This window comes from Zalophus californianus, chromosome 9 (assembly GCF_009762305.2).
Source record: "Zalophus californianus isolate mZalCal1 chromosome 9, mZalCal1.pri.v2, whole genome shotgun sequence".
NCBI lineage: Eukaryota > Metazoa > Chordata > Mammalia > Carnivora > Otariidae > Zalophus > Zalophus californianus.
Genome location: NC_045603.1, coordinates 75,100,715 through 75,122,687, shown reverse-complemented (window position 1 = coordinate 75,122,687; position 21,973 = coordinate 75,100,715). Strand labels below are relative to the sequence as shown.

The 21,973-nt window shown below is 38.8% G+C and overlaps 1 protein-coding gene across 3 annotated transcripts in view; it reads right to left on the bottom strand.

Moving 5' to 3' along the window:
• The window catches only part of PKP2 (plakophilin 2), a 93,355-nt gene that overhangs the window by 36,551 nt on the left and 34,831 nt on the right, over nt 1-21,973 (bottom strand). For all 3 annotated transcript variants that reach the window (XM_027594364.2, XM_027594366.2, XM_027594365.2), the window contains exons 5-6: nt 13,294-13,501; nt 4,915-5,092 (exon numbers count right to left, since the gene is read on the bottom strand). In XM_027594364.2, the coding sequence (XP_027450165.2) occupies nt 4,915-5,092; nt 13,294-13,501 (386 nt within the window). The remainder of the gene's footprint in view (nt 1-4,914; nt 5,093-13,293; nt 13,502-21,973) is intronic.

Below are 21,973 nucleotides of genomic sequence, written 5' to 3'. Positions count from 1 at the left end.
CAATAAATGTCAACTATTATTATTGTGATTTAGATACATAGGTGAAATAAGAACAGATATTTAAGCATATACCATGGCATTCAAATTTTGTAGATGTTTTGCTATATTCCGCTTCTAAAAGTAGTTCAAGTCAGTGGTTTGGATTGGCTTTGCAAACACTGTTTAAAATGGTGTCATATTGATGGGAGTGTATTCAGCTATTACATCTTCTGGAAAATGTGTGTCAACTAAGGCACTGCTTCACTCAAAACATCTAAGTCTTTTATTCCTCGTTCATAAGGGGGAAGCAGCAGGAAGAGATTTGTAACTAATATTTTTATCTTTATTATTCACCTTCTCAATACACCTTTCCTGTTAATATTATAATTATTCTTCACACAGAACTTACCATATTTCTATCCTCCCACACTAGCTAATCTTGCTTACAGAAGAAAAAAATTAACCCCTTAACATGACCTTCAAGGCCCCCACTATCTGGCCTTAGCCTATGTTTCCAACTTGTTTGATTACTTCCCATCACAAATTTGATACTCTCGCCAGACTTGATTATTCACCCAGTTCATCATGTATTTTCATTTGCTCACCCCTTCATTTATTTTTTTCATTCAGATACTTTATAATTGCTTACTGTACACCAGAAACTTTGCTAGGTGTTAGGGATTAAAGATAAAAAGAATGCACAGGCTTGTTTGTATTTGTAGAGAATGAGCCCAACATGTGAAAGAAGAAGAGCAAGTGGAGAGGAGATACAAATTTAAAAACAGAGTGAGTCCCATGGATGCTGAGTTTCTGTCGGAGTCCCTGAGGTCATGGTTCCTGGTGCACTTCCTTCACTTCCACAAGTGACCGTCAACAGCTCACCCACAGGAGCCAATGAATCCCTACTTGGCTTTAGCGACTTTGAGTTGAGTATCTCATTTTGAGTTGAAAGAGTCCCTACTGATAATTTAAGAACGCTGATGTAACACGGTCAGGCAATGGGAGCTACAGGGAAATTCTGAGATGCAAAATGTTTTTAAATAGATCAAAATGTGTTATTAGGTCAAAAGTGTAATAAAAAAGCAGTTCTAGTGAACTGTACAGAAGACGGATTCAAAGAGACCATTTAGGCACTTCTGCTGTTCAAGGATTGAGTGCCTAGTCCTTAGAGAATTTCTGACTATTGAAATAATCCACCGAGGCCTAGTTCATTTGGCACCTCTTCTATAGCGTCTTTCTGATCCCACTCTGCTGGCATGAATGGTCCTTTGTTCTGCATTCCTCCAGCACTTACTTCCCTTGTACCTCTGACACCATGGCTCTCATAATTCAGCTGCATCAAATCACCTGGAGGGCTTGTTAAAACTAGACTGCTGGGCCCCACCCTGAGAGTTTCTGATTCCGAAGGTCTGGGGTGGGACCTGAGGATTTTAACAGGTTCCGGGTGATGCAGATGCTAATGCTCCAGGAGATATTGCTCTAACATATTTCACTGTAAGCTGTGTTCTCTTTCCTTTGCTCATCTGCATCCCCCGTTAGGTTAACGGTTCCCTAAGGATTTTCTTATTCATCTTTGTGAAATTTCCATAAAAGCTTACACAAAACTGGTATTTGATATGATGTGTGATTAACAATGGAGAGAAGATAAACATTTCACCATAATAAATTCTCTTAGTTACCATCTAGATTCCCCCAAAAACTGAACTATAACTACAGAAAATATCAAAAGGCAGAATATATTCTGACCTCTCATGGGCTGCCTAATTTTGATTACTTTTTTTTTTTTTGAGAGAGATAGAGAGAGAGAGAGTGTGTGCACGCGGAGCCTGATGCTGGGCTCAATCTCACTACCCTGAGATCATGATGTGAGCCGAAATCAAGAGTCGGATGCTTAACTGACTGAGCCACCCAGGCACCCCCTGATTATATCTTCCATTTGATTTCTTTTAATCCTTGCACATAAAGCACAATGATTATTTTCAAATATAAGAAAGCTTGAGATGCATGATCTTAGAGATGACTAGCACTTTTCTTTCTCCTGCATGTATTTCTATTTCCTCTTGATTTAGCTGGCATCTGACAGCCCAAGGAAGAAAACCTTTCAAGCATTTTTTCATCCCACTATTTAGAAATGCTGATCAAACTAACTTCCTTTGTAGCTGTTCTTATGGCAAAACTTTCTGTCCCTTTAGGCTTTGTTGCCTTACAGCTATTTAAAAACATCTAGGAATAAATTTAACTAAATAGTCAAAAGACCTGTATACAACAACATGACACTGATGAAACAAACTGAAGGCATAAATAAAGGGAAAGATATACCATACTCATGGATTGGAAGAATTAATATAGTTAAAATGTCCAAGGCAATCTACAGAGTCAACACAATCCCTATTAAATTTCTAATGGCAGTTTTCACAGAAACAGAACAAACAGTTCTACAATTTGTTTGGAATCACAAAAGACCCCAAATAAAGAAAGTAATCTTGAGAAAGAAGAGCAAAGCTGGAGGCATCACACTCCGCTTGCAAACTATATCACAAAGCTATAGTAATTAAAACAGCATGTGGACACATAGATCATTGCAACAGAATAAAGAGCCCAGAAACAAACTTGAGCATATATGGTCAATTAATTTGCAACAAAGAAGTCAAGAATACTTGGGGAAAGTGGGGAAAGGAGAAAGGAAAGTCTCTTTAATAAATGGTGCTGGGAAAACTGTATAGCCACATGCAAAAGAATGAAACTAGACCACTATCTCACACCATGCACAAAAATTAACTCAAAATGGATTAAAGATGAATATAAGACCTGAAACCATAAAACTGCTAGAAGAAAGCATAGGCAGTAAGCTTCTTGACATCAATCTTGGTGATTATTTTTTGGATCTGACACCAAAAGAAAAGGTAACAAGAGCAAAAATAATCAAGTGGGATGATATCAAACTAAAAAAGCTCCTGCACAGCAAAGAAAACCATCAACAAAATGAAAAGTCCATCTGTGGAATGGGAGAAAATACCTGCAAATCATATATCTGATAAGGGGTTAATATCCAAAATATATGAAAAACATACAATTCAACAGTAAACACAATCTGATTTAAAAATAAGCAGAAGATCTGAATAGACATTTTTCTTTTTCTTTTTTTTTTAAAGATTTTATTTATTTATCTGACAGAGGGAGACACAGCGAGAGAGGGAACACAAGCAGGGGGAGTGGGAGAGGGAGAAGCAGGCTTCCCACCAGGCAGGGAGCCCAATGTGGGGCTCGATCCCAGGACCCTGGGATCATGACCTGAGCCGAAGGCAGTCGCTTAACGACTGAGCCACCCAGGCGCCCCTGAATAGACATTTTTCTAAAGAAGATACAGAGATGGCTAACAGGCACATGAAAAAATGCTCAACATCATTAATCACCAAGGAAATGAAAATCAAAACCACAAGGAGATATCACTTCACACCTGTTAGAATGGCTATCCTCAAAAAGACAAGATAAACAAAAGTGTTGGTGAGGATATGGAGAAAAGGCAAACCTCGTGCAGTGCTTGTGGGAATGTTAAGTTGACACAACCACTATGGAAAACATTACAGAGGTTCCTCAAAAAATTAAACAGAGAACTACCATACGATCCAGCAATTCCACTTCTGGGTATTTATCAAAAGAAAATGAAAACACTAACTTTGAAAAGATATATATATGCACCCTCATGTTCATTGAAGCATTATTCATAATAGCCAAGAAATGGAAACAAGCTAAGTGTCTATAGATAAGTGAATGGATAAAATCTGGTATATATATATGTAGAATAATATTCAGCAACAGCAAAGAATGAAATATTGCCACTGGCAACATCATGGATGGACCTTGAGGGCATTATGCTAAGTGAAATAAATCAGACAGAGAAAGACAAATACTGTATGATCTCACTTATAATTGGAATTTAAAAGAAACAAAACAAAACAAAAATAAAAACCAAGGTCGTAGGGGCGCCTGGCTGGCTCAGTCAGTAGAGCATGTGACTTTGATCTCGGGGTTATGAGTTTGAGCCCCATGTTGGGTACAGAGATTACTTAAATCAATAACAGCAACAAAAACAAGCTCATAGGTAACAGAGAACAGACTGGTGGGATTGTCAGAGGCAGGAGGGGTGGGCAAAATGGGTGAAAGTGGTCAGAAGGTACAAATTTCTAGTCATAAAATAAGTAAGTCCAAAGAAACCATAATGGAAATAAATTTTTCATATGCCATAAACAAACAAGCAAACAAGTCGGTCAGTCCTGGTGAGGTAATGTACAGCCTGGCAACTATAGTCAATGATACTGTATTACATATTTAAAACTTGCTAAGAGAGAAAAGTCTTAAAAGTACTCATCACAAGAAAAAAGAAATTCTGTAACTCTGCATAGTGATGAATGTCATCTCGACTTACTGTGGTGACCGTCTGCAATATACACAAATACCGAATCATTATGTTGTACATCTGAAACTAATATAATGTATAGGATAAAAGAATAAAAACCCTAGGTTTAAAATTATTTTTTAACCATGTCAGTAAATTAGATTTTTGTGAATTAAAAAATAGCATGGAGCCTACCTTAAACCCTGGGAGACAGGAAAGGCCAGTTTGCATGGGATTCTGGGCATTCAGATCAGCTCTCTGTTTTCTTTATTGGAAATGACATCCTCTCTTTTGTGAGCTAATGTGGGTAGATGATAAAATCAAATATGCCTAGAAACAATATTCTGTTCTTACTTTCCTTTCTCATTGTCTCTACACGCCCCATTGGTAACAATGGGTAATGACACACTTCTTGCGTTTCTTGTATTTAGACTGATCTTTATAATTCTTATTGCATCTCCAGGTAATGGAGTAGAGTTTTAGAAACCTGGATGCAGTATGTAAGGTATAGAGAGAAAAGATCTGTAGAGTGGCATTACCTTAAGCATCCTGTGACGTTGTAAAATATATCAAAATCAAGCAAACCGTTAGCTTTAGGGTAATCTCCTTCTGGCCACCCCGAGAAGGGAATGATGATATTCTCAGTCAGGATAAGCAAGGCTTCTGTTATCATGAGATTCTTGAGTTTGTCATTAGATGACAAATTCCACAGCAAACCTAGAAAAGCAAAGAGTACTATCAAAACAGTGCAGGGATGGGTCAAATGACTGCTGAAAAGATGAATTAGGGCCAGCATCCCCCCGGGCTGTGGCTATTTGGAAAAAAGGGGGAGGGAGAGAGCCCCTTTCCCAACCAAAAGAATCGGTTTAGAGTTTGTTAGATGGCAATGAAGCTGATCCATAATGAGAGAGAGAGAGAGAGAGAGAATATAAAATTATGACGGTTTAAATCAATCAGGAATGTGAATGAAAGTTAGAAATCCTTTAACATTTATGTTGTTTCTCTTAAAAGATCCTACCATTAAGCTGAACTCACTGAGATAATAAATTCTGGTCTCATCAACATGGAGGCTGGAAACAATGCTATTTTATTAAAGACTTCAATGTTTTTATTTTTATTTTATTTTTTAAAAAGTATTTTATTTTATTTTTTTTTAGTAATCTCTATACCAAACATGGGGCTCGAACTCACAACCATGAGATCAAGACTTGCACGCTCTACCGACTAAGCCAGCCAGGCACCTCAAGTGTTTCTTCTGTAGAAACAGGAGAGAATATCTCCCTCTGCCTCCAGCTCCCCACTACCTGCAACTTCCACCTGATATTTCCCTCCCAGTGAGAGCAGAACGGCCCACAGAAAGCCTTTGCCTGTACCCACGCCTGTCACCAGTAGGCTGATCAACACCACCAATTAATACTTATTAAATCCTATCCAATGTTAGACTTTCTGTCCTCCTGGAATTTATGCTAGCTACCTCACGTATTTCCTATATTACAGTTTGGCAGTGAAGGAGATACAAGACTATCTGATCCATCTGCCAACGTGTATGGCCTAAAGTATTGGCCTAAGGCTGGTACCACTGTCCTCATTCAACTTTCCCTTTCCTCTTGAAACATCTCCCCGGACCTGCCATTAAAGAGAAAGGCTATATAAGCCAACGCAGAAAGAAATTAAGATAACAGCATACTGTACTTTCCAGGGCCTCTGTGAGAGAGAGCCTGAAGCTGGGTATCTCAGAGAGAATACAAAGTGGCACCATACATTTAGGATTTGCTTTTCTTAAAAATTTGGCATTCAAATACTTCCGATTCAGTGGAAGGACTATGCACCTCTTGCTCGCTATTCCAGTGACTCCCAGCAGGTGTCAAGTTGCCTTAGCTTCCTTCATCCCTCAGTGAATAACTCTAACTCACAAGCATCCAGGAAGGCAGAAAGAGAAGGGAATCTTCATTTTCTTCCCTATTCATTCCCCTACCACCCAATCGGTAATTCTTACTTTTAAAATGTACTGCTTTGTCTGCATAAAAGAAAGCAGCAGCACAGGTATGCAGGACAGTCTACCTTGTGAAAAAAGCAAAGGTTTTTTTTTTTTTTTTTGCTGAATTATGTGGTGATATCATCAGCCCCGATTTTAATGACTGAAATAATGATCTGTGCAGTTAAAGCTTGCTAATTATTCGACCATACTAATACTTGGCTCACCATTTTGAACACTCGAGGCCAAACACAGTCTTTTGACCTTCATCAGTTCACTTTGGCTGTGTACCAGTACGTAACTTCTGAAACAATAACCAAATTCCCACTGCAGCCTACACTGAGCTTCCGTCAGATAGAGCGACACTGGGTCTGGTGTCTTGTGAGGACCAGCATTCTGGCTCAGGAAGAGGTCTTCTCCTGATCCAACTCGCACTAGGGATTAGTCAGGAGCAGCGTCCCTCAGCCACCGGTTTTGTAACACAGTGACTTCATTCCTCCCACTTCATCGTGAGGGGCGCTGGACTGGGGAGTGACAGAGTAGAACTCCAAAGGTGGTTGAAAACAATTTAGAGGCAAGTCTGAGGTTGAGTGGTCTGGTTACTAAGCTACTAAAGGAAGTTAAAAAGAAAAGAGAGAAAAGGGAAAAAAATAGCTTCCTGTTTTAAATAAACAAACAAATGAACAGTCTCTGCTTACCAGAGGCTTAAAAATGTAAAGTATAATGACATTTCCTCTTTTTAAAAGGGACCACACAGGGCACTCAAAGGAAAAGTATACCTTACAATAAAAACCAGAAGAGGATTAATTTTAAACAAAGGGAGTGGAATTTTCCTTCAACCATCGGATGTCCTTTATAGCCCTTTATAGCTCGGCATGCAGTATTACTTCCATAAAAGAATCTGGTTTGGGAGTGTCAGTTTAATTTTTTGAATTTTTAATGTAGGATATTGTATAGAAATGTCATGCCTGCCAAACTTTTGTATGGCACGAAGCTAGGAAGGAGCTTAAGTGTTCACTAGAGATTCGGGATTATACATAGACACTCCCCCTACATGTACGTACAAAATCAATAAAGGACCAATTACAAATTGGGAAAATATGTATCACAATACGAGGTTAATATCCTCAATATATAGAGTTCTTATAAATCACTAAAGATTCAATTGCTAGAAAAATTAACCCAAGCTAAAAAATGTTAGAATCTAATACACATAGGAATGCATTTTCTCTAGTAATAAAAGAAATGCAGGTTTAATAGCTAGATATAATTTTTTGTGACCCTAAGAAGGCAAAACCAGAACTAACGAGTGGAAATTCTAGGGAAAAAGATTCTGGCTCACTGAAAATATAAACTTCTAAGAGAGCTTTGAAGACAACAGAAGATCTGCTTGTAAGATCCAGCTCTATCGCTGGAGCTGATAAAAAAATGAGCTCATCCTTTATGAAAACATTGACAAGGAGTTTTTTTTACCCCCAAGCTAGAGTGGTACACTAGACTAGCAGTTTCCAAATGAACCTAGTGGCATATCTGAATCACATATTTCTGGGCCACATCCCAAATCTCAGGATGGCTCTTAGGAATCTGTATTTTTATAAAAATGATTTCCAGGGCACCTGGCTGGCTCAGTCCGTAGAGTGCATGACTCTTGATCCCAGGGTCATGAGTTTGAGCCCCACGCTGGGTGTAAAGATTACTTAAAAAAATGATTCCCATTTCTGGCATTGAGAAACGAATGGGCCAGATGACCCTTAATAGAGGTTCCTTTCGATGATTTGATTCTAGATGCCTTGAGCTAGTATTAGGGTTTAGGTTTTCATTGGTCTAACCTTTAACTTCTAGTTAATTTATTCATAGTGCCTAGATCTCTATTATAGTTCTTTGTGGCAGCTGATAAGCCTGTCATTTTCTATCACTAAGTTCTCATTTGAGCCAAAAAGAAAGAGAAATGGATTCTGGTAAGGGATATACTTTGAATAATTAGCACTTGTAACAGAGATAATAATAACTGCATTACCCAGAAATTTATTGCCAACTGTGATATTTGCAAAAAGTAGCTAACTTTAGTAAAGGGATCTTATAAGATATTAAAATCCATGTTTTATTAGTATTGCCCTTTAGGACTAGAAATACAGTTATTTAACAAAGTCTGCATGACACTTTGGTAGCAAAAACTGCAAGTATTAGGACTAAATAAATCCCTATTATCAGTACAGAAGGAGAAGGAGACACAGGAGGAGGAAAAGGAGAACCGGTATGTTTTAACCTCATTTTGCAAAGTGATCACAGAACAGGAGGATTTTTTTTTTTTTTTAAATAATTTCCCTTGCATGGATCTACTCCTCTCACCTAAGTTTTGCAAATCTCGCCTGAAATACTACACTGTTGCAAAGGACATTTAGTCCGAGTTATATATGAATCCAAGGTAACTTGTTGCACATTACAAATGCAGAAAAAAAATAGAATTATTTTTAAAAGGTGCATAATGAATATTTTACAGTAAAATGTTTCTGCTATTAAAATACAGCAATCCAATTAAATATTCCCATTAAACATGCAGAGGTGAATACGCATTTTCGACAAATTCCATCAACAATCATGCCGACCCTTCCTTATGTGACATGCAGGACAAGAATCTCCTGCTTCATTCTTGCCAAGGCAGAGCCCTACTGCAAGCCCGAATGAAAATGCTCATTACTCAGTGACCCTGAAGATGAATCTCTGATATCAGCATGTACTGTTCTCATTTCAATTAAAGTACACTACCACGCTTACTTGGTAAGGGAGGGGAACAACCTCCTAGAGGGAAAGTCTTTGATCCTGAAGTCTTTTCATCTGAAAAGGAAAGAGCTTCCCTTCTCGGCTGGTACTGAAAATGCCAGGAGGGTCAGTGAACAAAGCTCTGGTGCTTCTTTTATGCATATATAGAAATCTGATGGTTAATGGTTTTATATCTTGGCCAGAAAAATCAGGGTCTCACCTGAAAACACATTTGATTCTCTTATTTGTGTGTAATCTAGATATTCCCAGGTCACAAATCTCTTTTTTTAACAAAGATTTTATTTATTTATTTTAAATGTATTTATTTGAGAGAGAGCACGAGAGAGATCAAGCATGAGTGAGGGGGAGGGGCAGAGGGAGAGGAAGAAGCAGGCTCCCCACTGAGCAGAGAGCTGGGTCTCAGGACCCTGAGTCATGACCTGAGCTGAAGGGAGACACTTAACCAACTGAGCCACCCAGGTGCCCCAAAGATTTTATTTATTTGAGAGAGTGGGAGTGGGAGGGAGAGGGAGAGAGAATCTGAGGCAGACTCCATGTTAAGCACAGAGCTTGATGCGGAGCTCGATCCCAGGCACTGAGATCATGACCTTGAGTGCAACCAAGAGTCAGACACGTAACTGACTGAGCCACCCGGGTGCCCCCACAAGTCTCTTTTACCTTTTCAATCAGACAGCCACAGTTGTTGAGAAACTTGGGAGGCATAGCACTGTTGTTACTGCAATAAACATACAGGCATGAAATAAGTGGCATCCTAATATTAAAGGGTGCAAAAGTAGTTCATTAGAAGCCCCTTCTTTCAAAACTCCGCTGGGGGGATGGCGGGAGACAGGGAGTAAAGTATGAGAGGATCGCATCTGAAAATGCTTCCGAGGAAAAGACGGCTTTCGCAGGAGGAGAGGGCTCACCACGTGGTCAAGGTGTGGAGGAGGAGGCTATCTAGTCCGAGAAACAGCAGAGACAAAGATACCAAGATGTGGAACAGACCAGCTAATCCTCTAGGATTTCAGAACCTGGACTGGGAGGGTATGAGAGGAGACACTGCTGCCCATGGTCACCGGGCTCACATCATATCTTAGGGGTAATGGGGAGCCCAATGGGGCAGTATTTTCATATTAGAAAAAAATCACTAGGTGCAGAGTGATGGATCGAGTGCGAATGCACAATACTGAATCAGAGGTGGGGTAAGAAATGAGTGCAACAGTAGACCAGAGGCGTGAAGAGGATCAAAGCACGTCAGTGTTAAGTGGGAAGAGAGGAAGGTTCAGAGAGGAGTGAAGGAGCTCTCTGACCTGAGATTCTTAAAGACAAGCCCTTTCCCAAAGAAGTGTAAAAATGAGTCACTCTCTGTCCCCAGAGCAGTAGGTGTGAGCCACTTTCATAGAGCAAAACATCCAGATAAAGCTAGGTTCGAGTCTGGGCCTTGTGCTCTGCTAGCTGTGTAATCCTGGGCAATCTACTCTCCCCCTCCCCTCGCTGTGTGTTACGCTGATCGTGAGGAAATCATCAATAATGCGTCAGGGAGATGTCGGGGGGCGTAAAGATGAAAAATGGAAAGTCCTAACTTAGTGACTAGCATGTAAAAGGGGCTCAATAAAAAGATGTTCACCAAATAGACAAGATTCACATATACGGTTGCTCGCTTGTGTTTCCTTACAAGGATACAAACATGTCTACATTAAGTCAACAGTTTATTTCTGAGGCCCTGAAAGCACTTAGCTGTTCTATTAATAGAGCCAAAGGAAGTTATTTGGAAGGATTTGTATCAAACATTCAAGTATCAACTCAATTCAATTAGCATGTAATGAGCACCCTCTGGTAGGGGTGCTTGGCTTGTTCTAGAAATCCTGAGAATTGCACAATAAACCTCCATTTATCAGCTCTGTAGATTATCTAAAGATAACTGAATGGTTTCTATGGCATTAATACCACAGAATGTTCTCTGACCATAGTTTCCTATTGCCTAAACAAAAGAAGAAGAAGAGAGGTTCAATGGATTACTTCCTTGACACAACCCACAAATCCTTCCAAGCTCTCTAGCTACAATACACCCGGACCTCAATACTCTATTATCCAACTCCTTCTCAACGACCAGCAGCTTCTTTTTGCTTCTTTGCTTTGCTAATGATGTTCACTTTCCTGGGAATAACTTTCATTCTCCTTCAAAACACCAGTCCAAAGTGTATCCTATCCTTCTTTAAAAGTCCACAAGGAACCATATCTCCTTTGTGAAGTCTTTTTTCGACTGTAAAACAGTGTATCTGTTTGATTCTCTCTTATGGTTGTCATTACTATATTTTAATGAAGGAAATGTTAGGTTTTAACTATGAGGTTTGGTCTTTTTTTTTTTTTTTAAGTGCCAACCATCACATAATTGTTCATGTTTTAGTAGAGGGAAAAGAACGTCTACAATCTCTCTAGACTGATTCTCACTGCCTGGCACTTGAAGGCAGCCCTGTGAACGCTGGCTGAATGCATGAATGAATCAATGAATGAGTGAGATCACCCTTAATTTCTGTAGGTATTTTAATATGTCATAAATATGGAAGGAAATTTCTCATGGGACAAGACAGCATGCTGGCCGAAGGGCAGCATGGTACGACCCTTCATATAGTTTTATAAAATTAAAATATATCAAGATAGAAAAATATGTGATTATTTTAAGATATAAATGGGCAGAGAAGGTTGAATGGCAACATTTCTACAGAAAAAAAGAACTGGTGGGGGCACCTGAGTGGCTCAGTCGGTTAAGCGACGGCTCAGGTCATGATCCCAGGGTCCTAGGATAGAGCCCCGCGTCGGGCTCCCTGCTCAGCCTCAGGGAGTCTGCTCCTCCCTCTCCATCTCCCTCTCCTCACCTCCAGCTTGTGCTCTATCTTGCTATCTCTCTCTCTCTTTCTCTCAAATAAATTAAAAAAAATCTTTAAATAAAAAAAGAAAAAACTGCTTTATGGTAAAGTGGACATGGCAGAAGTGCAGAATATATTCAATTTAAAATAGTATTTGTGAAATACCTCCTTTTAAATAAATAACACTGTCAAGCATTAGTACTTTAAAATACTTTTATAGGATATATTAAAAAGGGTTAACTTCTTTGGGCTTTACTTTTCTCATCTATAAAAGTGAGATTTAATCACCCAACAATACCTAAAAATACCTCAGAACCTTTCCGTGATAATTAAATTAAAATTGTATGTTTACCACCTGGGCCACTGAAGCTACTTAATTAAAGTTTCCCCAGGGCAATCCTACTGACAATCACAGTCTGTAATGTGTGCAGGGAGCACCAGCGGGGAGCTGAAGGTGACGGCGAGGAGGGTGAGCTTGAACATCAATGCACCACTTTCTCCTCTACCGTATGTACTATTCATTTAAATGAAACTAGGTCTCTCTTCTCCACGTTTCAAGGATTACTAAAACTGTTGCTTTAATGCTATCAGATTATTTCATCCTTCTAATCGCTTGGGCAGAAAGAAGATATTTATTTGTACAAATCAGTATTTTGAAATATGAAGTAGAGAACTAAAAACCACTTTCATCTTTTTTTCTTTTTTTAGGGTGCAGGGATGGGTGGGCTAGGGAGCAGGTATTTTGAGGGGTCCAGGTAATGGAAGGATTGGGAAACAACATTTCCTGTATTTTGACTATTTGATTGAATTGACCCTCTACATTCGGGCACTATTTGACTCCCTGATTCGCTTTCTTCGCATAGATCCAGCAAGTGGATTACCGAGTACATAATAAAAATAACTGGGTGTGGTTCCTATTCTCTTCCGAATGAATGCCTTGGACACCCAAGGCAATACTGAAACCTCACACATCCTCAAACTACACAATTGGCTGTTAGTAAACTGATGCAGGATTTCTAGTCTGTGAGTCTTGTAAAGTTGTTTTAAAAACATGTTTTTAATGAAAATGTAAAGTTTTTCATGAAAAATACTGAGCAATGCCTCAAAATAATTTCCCCTTCAGAAAAAAAGGAATTCCAACTTGACCTGAATCTGGGGTCTAACTCAGCAGGATGACAATATTCCTTGAAAGCCACCTCTCAGATAATGATGAGCCCATCAACCACGGTTCCGGGAAGCTTAAGAAAAAACAGATAACATACCCAGCTGGGGTACCCTGTCCTATGTCCTATGTCCTAAAATTCTGTAAGCACTACCTGTTATTTGCTTTTTAGTCTCCAAGTCTCTGGTTTGCTTCAGCACCTGCAGCAGCCGAGGTACCCCATTGAGTTCAGCTACCTCCAATTTGTTGTCATTGTCTTCAAATACCAAGTTTCTCAAGGCCCCACATACGGCTCGCTGAACATCTTCATTCTGAACTTTTAGGAGCTGCAGCAGCTTCGGGATGCCACGAAGCTGATTAACCTGGGAAAGAAATGCATGTGTACTTCAGATATTTATTCTGATGTGGCATTAAAGACATTGGTTGTAATATGAATGAACGGATGAAGTTCACTAATGTGGATTAGAACTCCCATCAAACAACAATGGAGACACAACCTGAGACTCACGGCATACAATATACACCTGCTATTAAGGCAGTACCTCTCATCAAGGAGCTAACAATAAATTTGTTAAGACTGAAACCTATGAGATAATTGAAGGGGAAAATGAAGTGACAGAAGGTGGGTAAGTGATAGCAAAGTGGACTGAAAGAGTTTAGTTAAAAAAGCCTTGAGCATAATGAAGATGAACAGACCTGGGAATGCGAGGAATGAGGCGTTTTATGGAAGAACAGCACATTACATGAGTGTTTTTTCCAGGAAAGAATTTTACAGTCAATACAAACAGATCTCAATTTCATTAACAGTAGAAATAAAGATTCATTTACCATAGCAACGGTAGTAGCAATGCAAACTAATCTTAAATGCCAGCTATTTTTATGATCAATTGCTTTGGGTATTTAAAAAGATTTATATAAAAATTATGCAAGCATTTTAATTTAAGTAAATAATGTAACTTTACACTTTTTGAGATGCTATTTTAAAAACATTTCTCCTATCCAAATATGCAAGAAAGAGTGTGCTGTTTGAAAAAGGGCCAGAACGAGGAATAGAAAAATAGATGGTTTAGATTCTGAAACGGATGGTTGTTCAAGAAGAGGTCAAATAACGGCAATCTGAGCAAAGTGATTTTATATTTCAGGCTGCAAATATTATCTAAAAAAATCAAGAGGTGGACATGGGTTGCTGAAGAGAAATGTTAATTTGCAGACTGAGGGCTTTCCTTCTCATAGACTTCCACTGGCATCTGATGCAGAAAAATTTGTTTTTTAGAGAGAGTGAGACAGAGTGTGAGTGGGGAGGAGCAGAGGGAAAAGGAAAGAGAGAAATCCCAAGCACGCTGAGCGTGGAGCCTGAGGCAGGGCCCGATCTCATGACCCTGAGATCATGACCTGAGACAAAATCAAGAGTCTGATGCTTAACTGACTGAGCCACCCAGGCACCCTCAGAAATTTTTAGTAAGAACTTTTGGTAAAGATCTCAGTCATTTTCACCATCTTAATGCAGAAATTTTTAGGATACAACTATTGTTGTGAATGGGCAGGCGTTTCCCTTTCAGATCAAGTTCATCACCTACAAACGATGCTGCAACAGTTCGTGCTCTGGGCCTCGTAACACCTTTTCATATCTTCTATGTATCATCAAACTCCATTTTCCCTTTCATAGACAGATAAATGGTATTTAAGACAATCTTCCAACTTGACATCTTCCTTTGTTAGGACTGGGAAGAAGACTAGCAAGGCAAGAATAAAAGTCAAGGTTTAAAAATAATAACTATATACATCAAAAACTAATGATGTAATATATGGTGATTAACATAATAAAAATTTAGAAAAAATAGTAACTATAATAACAATAAAACACAGATAATGACTCCTCCATCCACTTCCAGGTATTGGCACAGTGTTAAGAGTTTCATATGTTATCTGATTAATAGCTTCTTAAGAACCTTAAGAGATTAAGTACTCTTGGGGCACCTGGGTGACTCAGTTGGTTAAGTATACAACTCTTGATTTCGGCTCAGGTCATGATCTCAGGGATGTGGGATCCTGCCTCCCCATCAGGCTCCATGTTGGGCATGGAGCCCTGCTTAAGATTCTCTCTCTCTCCTTCTCCCTCTGCCCACCCCCCTTCCTTCTCTTAAAAAGAAAGAGAGAGAGAGAGAGAGGGAGAGAGAGAAAGTCTTTTGGAGCCTTTAAGGCTTTGCTGGTAGTAATGAGGAGTGCCACTTCCATTTATTGCTCCCTTCAGAGGAGACATTCATTTGCAGAACAGGACACAACTGGTAGACTGCTCACAGCAATTTTGTTGGGCTATGTCTAGAGCCATTCTAATATATTTGTGCCACAATGCTAATGAGAAAGATTACTTAGCTATCAATTCTGGTCCAGCAGATCATCTATTTCCATTATTACACTTCCTTAAAAGCAGAAAAGCACAATTTATTTTAAAACAGTCTGTAACTCCCATGTTTCCCTAATTCCACCAATTTCTATTTCATAGTTAGGTTTTAAGGTGGTTAAATTTACACTCTGTAAACTTCATAAATGCCACCTACACTAAATCTTCACACCAGCAGTATAAACATCAGATGCAAAAAGAAAATCCTGTTTGTCCTGAAGGTACTTTGCAAACTTTAGTAATATTTTATTGCTTAATTTATAATTTATAAGTTGCCTTCTTCAAAATATGATGCAAAGGGGCTTACTGACCATATTTCATTTCCAGATGTGATTACAGAATTAGCGAGAAGTGGCATGTGGAAGCCTCCACTGCCCTGACTGGGGGAAAAGGAGGGGGGTGGCTCAGACGGCAGGCTTCCCTTACCCTGTCACCTCTACCCCTTTGGCTTTCAGCCCTTGTGCCAGCCCGGAAAGAAGGCACTGCAGACACACCATGCTCAGATAAAGGCTGAAATCTGCTACAGCTGTAGTTACTGGAGAATTTGACTCTCTAGTGTCTAGCACCTAGCCCAAATTAAAAAATAGACTTTAGTAACTTTCATCCATTTTATCAAGCAGATTGAAACAAAATCAGTATCAAATCCAAGAAGTTGATGACATTCCCCTTACTGCATGTAACTAGAAGGACGGTTGCTGATGGATCCTATATACATTAGGGCCAATGTCAAATGTACTGTACTTGCCCCCTTTAAATTCAGGGAAGCAGATGGGACCAGAGAGGTTGCCTGCATTTCCCAGTGATACTGAATCCTCAGGGGATTTGTTCTCCCTTTGGGGAAAGGAAAAAAGAAACAGACTAACATGAATGTCTCAGAACTTCAAAAGAGCTTTCATTTGAGATGGTTTCTAAACATATGGAAGGGCTCTATTCTGATTCTCTTTCCTGCAAACTATAAAACAAATGATGAGGATTTCTGGTGGCAAATAAGCAGAGGGTACAGACGGACTCCTTTGGGGCAAGGGCTCCCTTGTGCCCTGGTGCCTTTGCTCTTTCTTTCCTGTCTGGAATGCTCTGAGCACTATGCCTCACTTCCGGCAAAGCCCTACTCATTTTGCATGAGCTGGCTCACATGTCACCTCTGTGAAATGTCACCCCCTTCTCTCTTTTCCTTCCCATTAGAATTAATCACTCCCTGTAAACTGGTATAACCTTTCAGGAAGGCAATTGGCAATATGTGTCAAAAACTTTAAAAATATTCTCTTCTAATAAACTTCACTAGGAAATAAATTGAAATGCACACACATGTAATTGTCACTACATTGTTTATAATAGTGAAAAATTTGAAACCATAAGTGTCCAACAACAGGGGAAGACTGACTAATGATTGTCACATATCTTTATGGTGAGGTTTCCATGGAAGAGGCAGAGCAATGTTAGAACTGATCAACATTTTATTAGTCATTACAGTTCCCTCACCAGTCAAATGGAAATTATCTAAGATTAACAATCTGCATGCTACGTATATAGTATTCACTCAAAACATGGTAGCTACTATCACCGTTAATATGCCACCATTAATATGAGGTATGCAAAATATTGGTAGTGTTATGACAAAGCGCTTATGATATAGTGTTACTGAAAAAAAACTGTATAAAATATCTATGTATTTTCATTCAAACAGTCATAAAGGAGGAAATGAAATTAGGGAGCTTGGAAGAAATGATGGGGGTATAAGTTATGAAAATAGTTTGTTACTTTGTATTTTTTAAAAAAAACAAGCATATATTTGTGCATGTTTTTAAAAATCAAACCAAAAAAATCCCTACACACAAAGCTACATATTCAATTTGATTACAGCTATGTACATATACGCATTTAAAAAGTCAGGGGACAAAACCAAAATGATAACAAGAGTGGGAATTGTGGGTATGTTTTTCTTTTTGTTTCTTTCTCAAATTCTGCATAATGAGTTTGTATGAGTTTATAATAAGATTCTGCAAGACAGTTATGGCAGTCAATACTCCAGTGATGAGATATGAAGCAGGCATGGAAATAAGGCCAGTTTTAAAAGGGACTTGCAGATTAAATTAAGGGGTTTGTCCTTTCTCCCAGAGGCAAGTTGAGCAGCTACTGGAAAGGTCTCCCTCCGTGCTGTGAGGCGACTGTATCAGAAGTGGTTAAGAATGGAGGAAGGTAAATTAACCAGGAAGCAGCTGGATTAACAGAAAACATCGTGATAGGGATTAGCATAGTAGCACTGAGTGGGGAGGGAAAGGTGTGGGTAGATTCAAGACACTTTTAGTAGCAGTACTAATAGGTCTTCAAAACTGCATGAATATGAGTATCTTGAGAGGTAAGAATAAAAGAAAGTTCAAAGTCTCTGTTCAAGTTTTTGTGTCACACCACCTGGGTGCTCTACCACTCACCTACACAGGCAATAATACGCTCTGAATACTTCGGGGCAGGCATTGTACCATTATCTGACTGCACCAACTGCATTCTCACAATTCCTTCTAGTAGGACTATTATTTCAACTTTAAAGGTAGGAATGCCGAGACTCGGAGAGGTTAAATATCTTGCCCAAGGTCACTGAGGTAATTAGGACACTGGGTTCACCCTGCCCTGAGTGACTCCTTAGAGTTAATGCTCAAACCACCAAGGGTCCTGCCTTTCAGTCCAGTAGGAAGAACAAGTTTAAAACGAGGGTTGGATACTAGAGAAGAAAAACAAAAGAAGATAATGTGTTCATTTTTTGAAATGTTGATGTTGAGTTCAGTGGGATGTCCAGGAAATAGATGGACACATGGTTTGGAGCCCAGGGCAGAGATAGAGATTGGAGATGCAGCGAGTCATCAGGATCTTTGACACATGGGAATGGAAGTTGTAGGAGTGGGTGAAGCAGGTCAGGAGATGGTGTCGAGGGAGAAAAGTTCCAGGAAGGTATCTAAGGAACACAAACACTTAAGGACAGGTTGAAGATAAATTTTTCACAGCAGAAATCCGAAGGTGCCAGAGAGATGGAAAAAGAACCAGGAGACCCTGGGCCAAAAGAAGAAAGTTTCAAAAAGAAGAAAGAGATCAACCATGTTAAATGGGCTGAGTCCTAATCAAATAAAATAAGGATTAAAAAGTTGCTGCTGGTTTTAAAAGCTTATGATTTAAAATTGTGATCTTTATTTACACATTGTAATTACTTTTTTAAGATTTAATTTATTTTTTAGAAAGAAAGAGCATGTGCACACGTGCGAATGGGGGGATGGGCAGAGGGGAGAGAATCTCAAGCAGACTCCCTGCTGAGTGTGTGGAGCCCAAGGTGGGGCTTGATCTCAGGATCCATGAGATCATTATCTGAGCCAAAACCGAGAGTCAGTTGCTTAACTGACTGAGCCACCCAGGCGCCCCTAAGATTTTAAGTAATTTCTACACCCAATGTAGGGCTCGGACCCACAACCCCGAGATCAAGAGTTGCATGCTCTACGAACTGAACCAGCCAGGCACCCCTGTAACTGTCTTTTATACATAAATTCAAACACTATTGCACTATGCTTAATATTAGCAGGATTTTGTTAATGTTCTCGGGTTATAACATAATTCTTCAATTTTTCTACCATGCATATATATTTTTAGGTTTCAGTGTGATTTTCATGTTTCATTATTCTCAAAACCAGTGTTTGTCCTAGCTTTAGAATAAGAGCCAAGAAGGCAAGCACAGCATTAGTCCTGTATGTAAGCAAAATCATAGTTATAATGAAATTAGTAACTTAAGAGACAGTGGAAATCTAGCCCAACTTGAGTAACAAAAGAAAAATTCAAGTATTAGAAAATGAAAGCATGCAAAATAATGCCCAGCTTTTTAAAATTGGAAATAAAAAAAGATTTAAACATGTATCTGATTTAGTCATAGAAAGGACTAATTTTTAGTCCAATTTTCTTCACCTATATGTATAAAGAAAGTTCATTACTAGTTAAATATATTATTTTTTAAAATCCTTACTTATTCCCCCCATGGAACAAACATATAGGCAAAGGGGCAATGAGAAATACCCAATAATTATACAGCTTTTAAAACCAAAAATATTCTCGACATGGGGATAGGTTTTTTAAAGAAACACCTAAAATACAGATGCCGTGAATAGAAATATTGACAGATTTGACTTCAGAAGAATTTTTAAATCCTGCATGATGGGGTACCTGGGTGGCTCAGTCATTAAGCGTCTGCCTTCGGCTCAGGTCATGATCCCAGGGTCCCGGGATCGAGTCCCATATTGGGCTCCCTGCTCAGCGGGAAGCCTGCTTCTCCCTCTCCTGCTCCCCCTGCTTATGTTCCCTCTCTCGCTGTGTTGCTGTCAAATAAATAAATAAAATCTTAAAAAAAAAAAAATCCTGCATGATGAAAGATACCATAAGATGGGTTAACACTGTGGATTATATTTAATATTATGCATAATAGGTAAAGAACTCCTACAAATCATTACGGAAATACAGATCTTAGTAGAAAAAAAAGTCAACAGAACTCTTTTGTCTGACTCTACTTAACTGACCTGCAGGATTACCTACATTCTCTTTATTCCCTCTGCGAATCTTATGGATTCCCTGAGTACTATCAAAGCTGGTAGGTTACTCTATGTCGGGCTTTGCACTCCCATTTCTACTAGGTGAGTCACATGTTTTCCAAGAATAACTTAGGTGTGTTTCCCAATGTATTTAGGCCAACTATACTTGTTACTGTAATCATGTAATTTATTTACCTGTTCTAAATATGAATGAATTATAAATGTGAAAAGAGTTCTGTCTCTCTGAAAACTAATCTGCATGCTTTGGAAAGACTAGATAAAGGTACACAGCTCTATAAAGCTCTGTAATTATTTTTGGACAAAATTAATGTAAAAGACTAGGGAAAATGTAAAAATCCAGAAGGATTTGAACTCGGATGAATTAGTGCCACTAAGTTCTCATTTCACTTTAAAGAAACTAAAAATTGCAGATGACACATAATGGGCATAGTTTATGAAAAATTATGACAAACTGTGTAATTGTGTGTGTGTGGTATGTGTGTATAATTAATTTTTTTTCTCTGTAACTCTGATTAAATGACCAACTATTAGTCTTGATTTCAAAAAACAGGAAAAATTTCCCACCATAAAGAGATGGCTTTTTTTTTTTTGCTTATTAGATAAAACAAAACCAAACAAAGAATAATCTCGTGATGGTACAGGTAAATGGGCACTGGGATACAGTGTTACTGGGGTGTAAATTTACACAATTTCAGGGAGAATTTATTAGGGAATTATTTATCAAAACTGATAATGACTCAACAGTGAGGACTGGATTTGCCTACCACCTGAAACAATTTTTAAAACAGATAAAACATGCAATGGTTTCAAGAACCGGACATGTAGCAATGATGGATAGTGATCCCTCAGGGGTGAAAAACAAGCAAGGGGAGCCCCACTGCTGTCAAAGATCACTGTCTCGAGAGAGTTCTCAGGCCATAGTGTGGTGAGGGGAAAACCCAAACGGAATTCAACAAGCAGAGTTAATTAGTCCTAGAATAAATGCTGCTCTGGTCCCACCTAACAAATCTCAAAAGCAAGATTTGAAAGGATCAAACTGTTTTCAAGCAACTACATCCTAGAACAAAGCTCAAGAATATTTACAGAAATATAAAAATACCCCAGCATCCAACAAGGTAAAATTCATGATACCTGGCATTCAATGAAAAATTTCGAGGTATGCAAATAAGAAATGGGCACAGATATTAGAATTAGCAGACAGGGTCATTCAAGCAGCTATTTTAACAGTCTTTCCTATGTTCAGAAATCTCGAGGAAGGATGGAACATGTCAGGTACAGAAAGAAGATTTAAAAAAAAAACCCCAAGTGAGACTAATGGCATATTAAACATTGAAGAATGGCATATTAAACACTGAAGAAAGGATTAGTGACTTGAAAGCACAGCAATTAAACATATCTAAAAGGAAACATACAGGAAAAAAAAAAAAGCCTAAGGAAAAGAAGAGAGTATGGATAAGGTATGAGACAACTTCAAGCAGCAAAATATGTATGTAACAAGTTCCCAAAGGACAGAAAAAATATTTGAAGAATTAATGGTTGAAAAATCCAACCAAAACTCCAAAATTTAATGAAAAGTAAAAATCTACAAATTTAAGAAACTCAGTGAATTCTCAAGCACAAGAAACCTAAGGAAAGCGATACCAAAGCACATTGTGACCAAACTGCTCAACGCTAGTGATAAAGAGAAAATCTGAAAAGCAGCTTGGGTGGGCAGAGAGAGAAACAGTATGTAGAGAGGAACAATAAAGATGATAGATCGTTTCTTGTCTGAAGCAACGCAAGTGAGAAGACAGGGAAGCAACAACTTTCAAGTACTGGAATAAAAAACTCTCAACCTAGGATTCTACTGCGAGTGA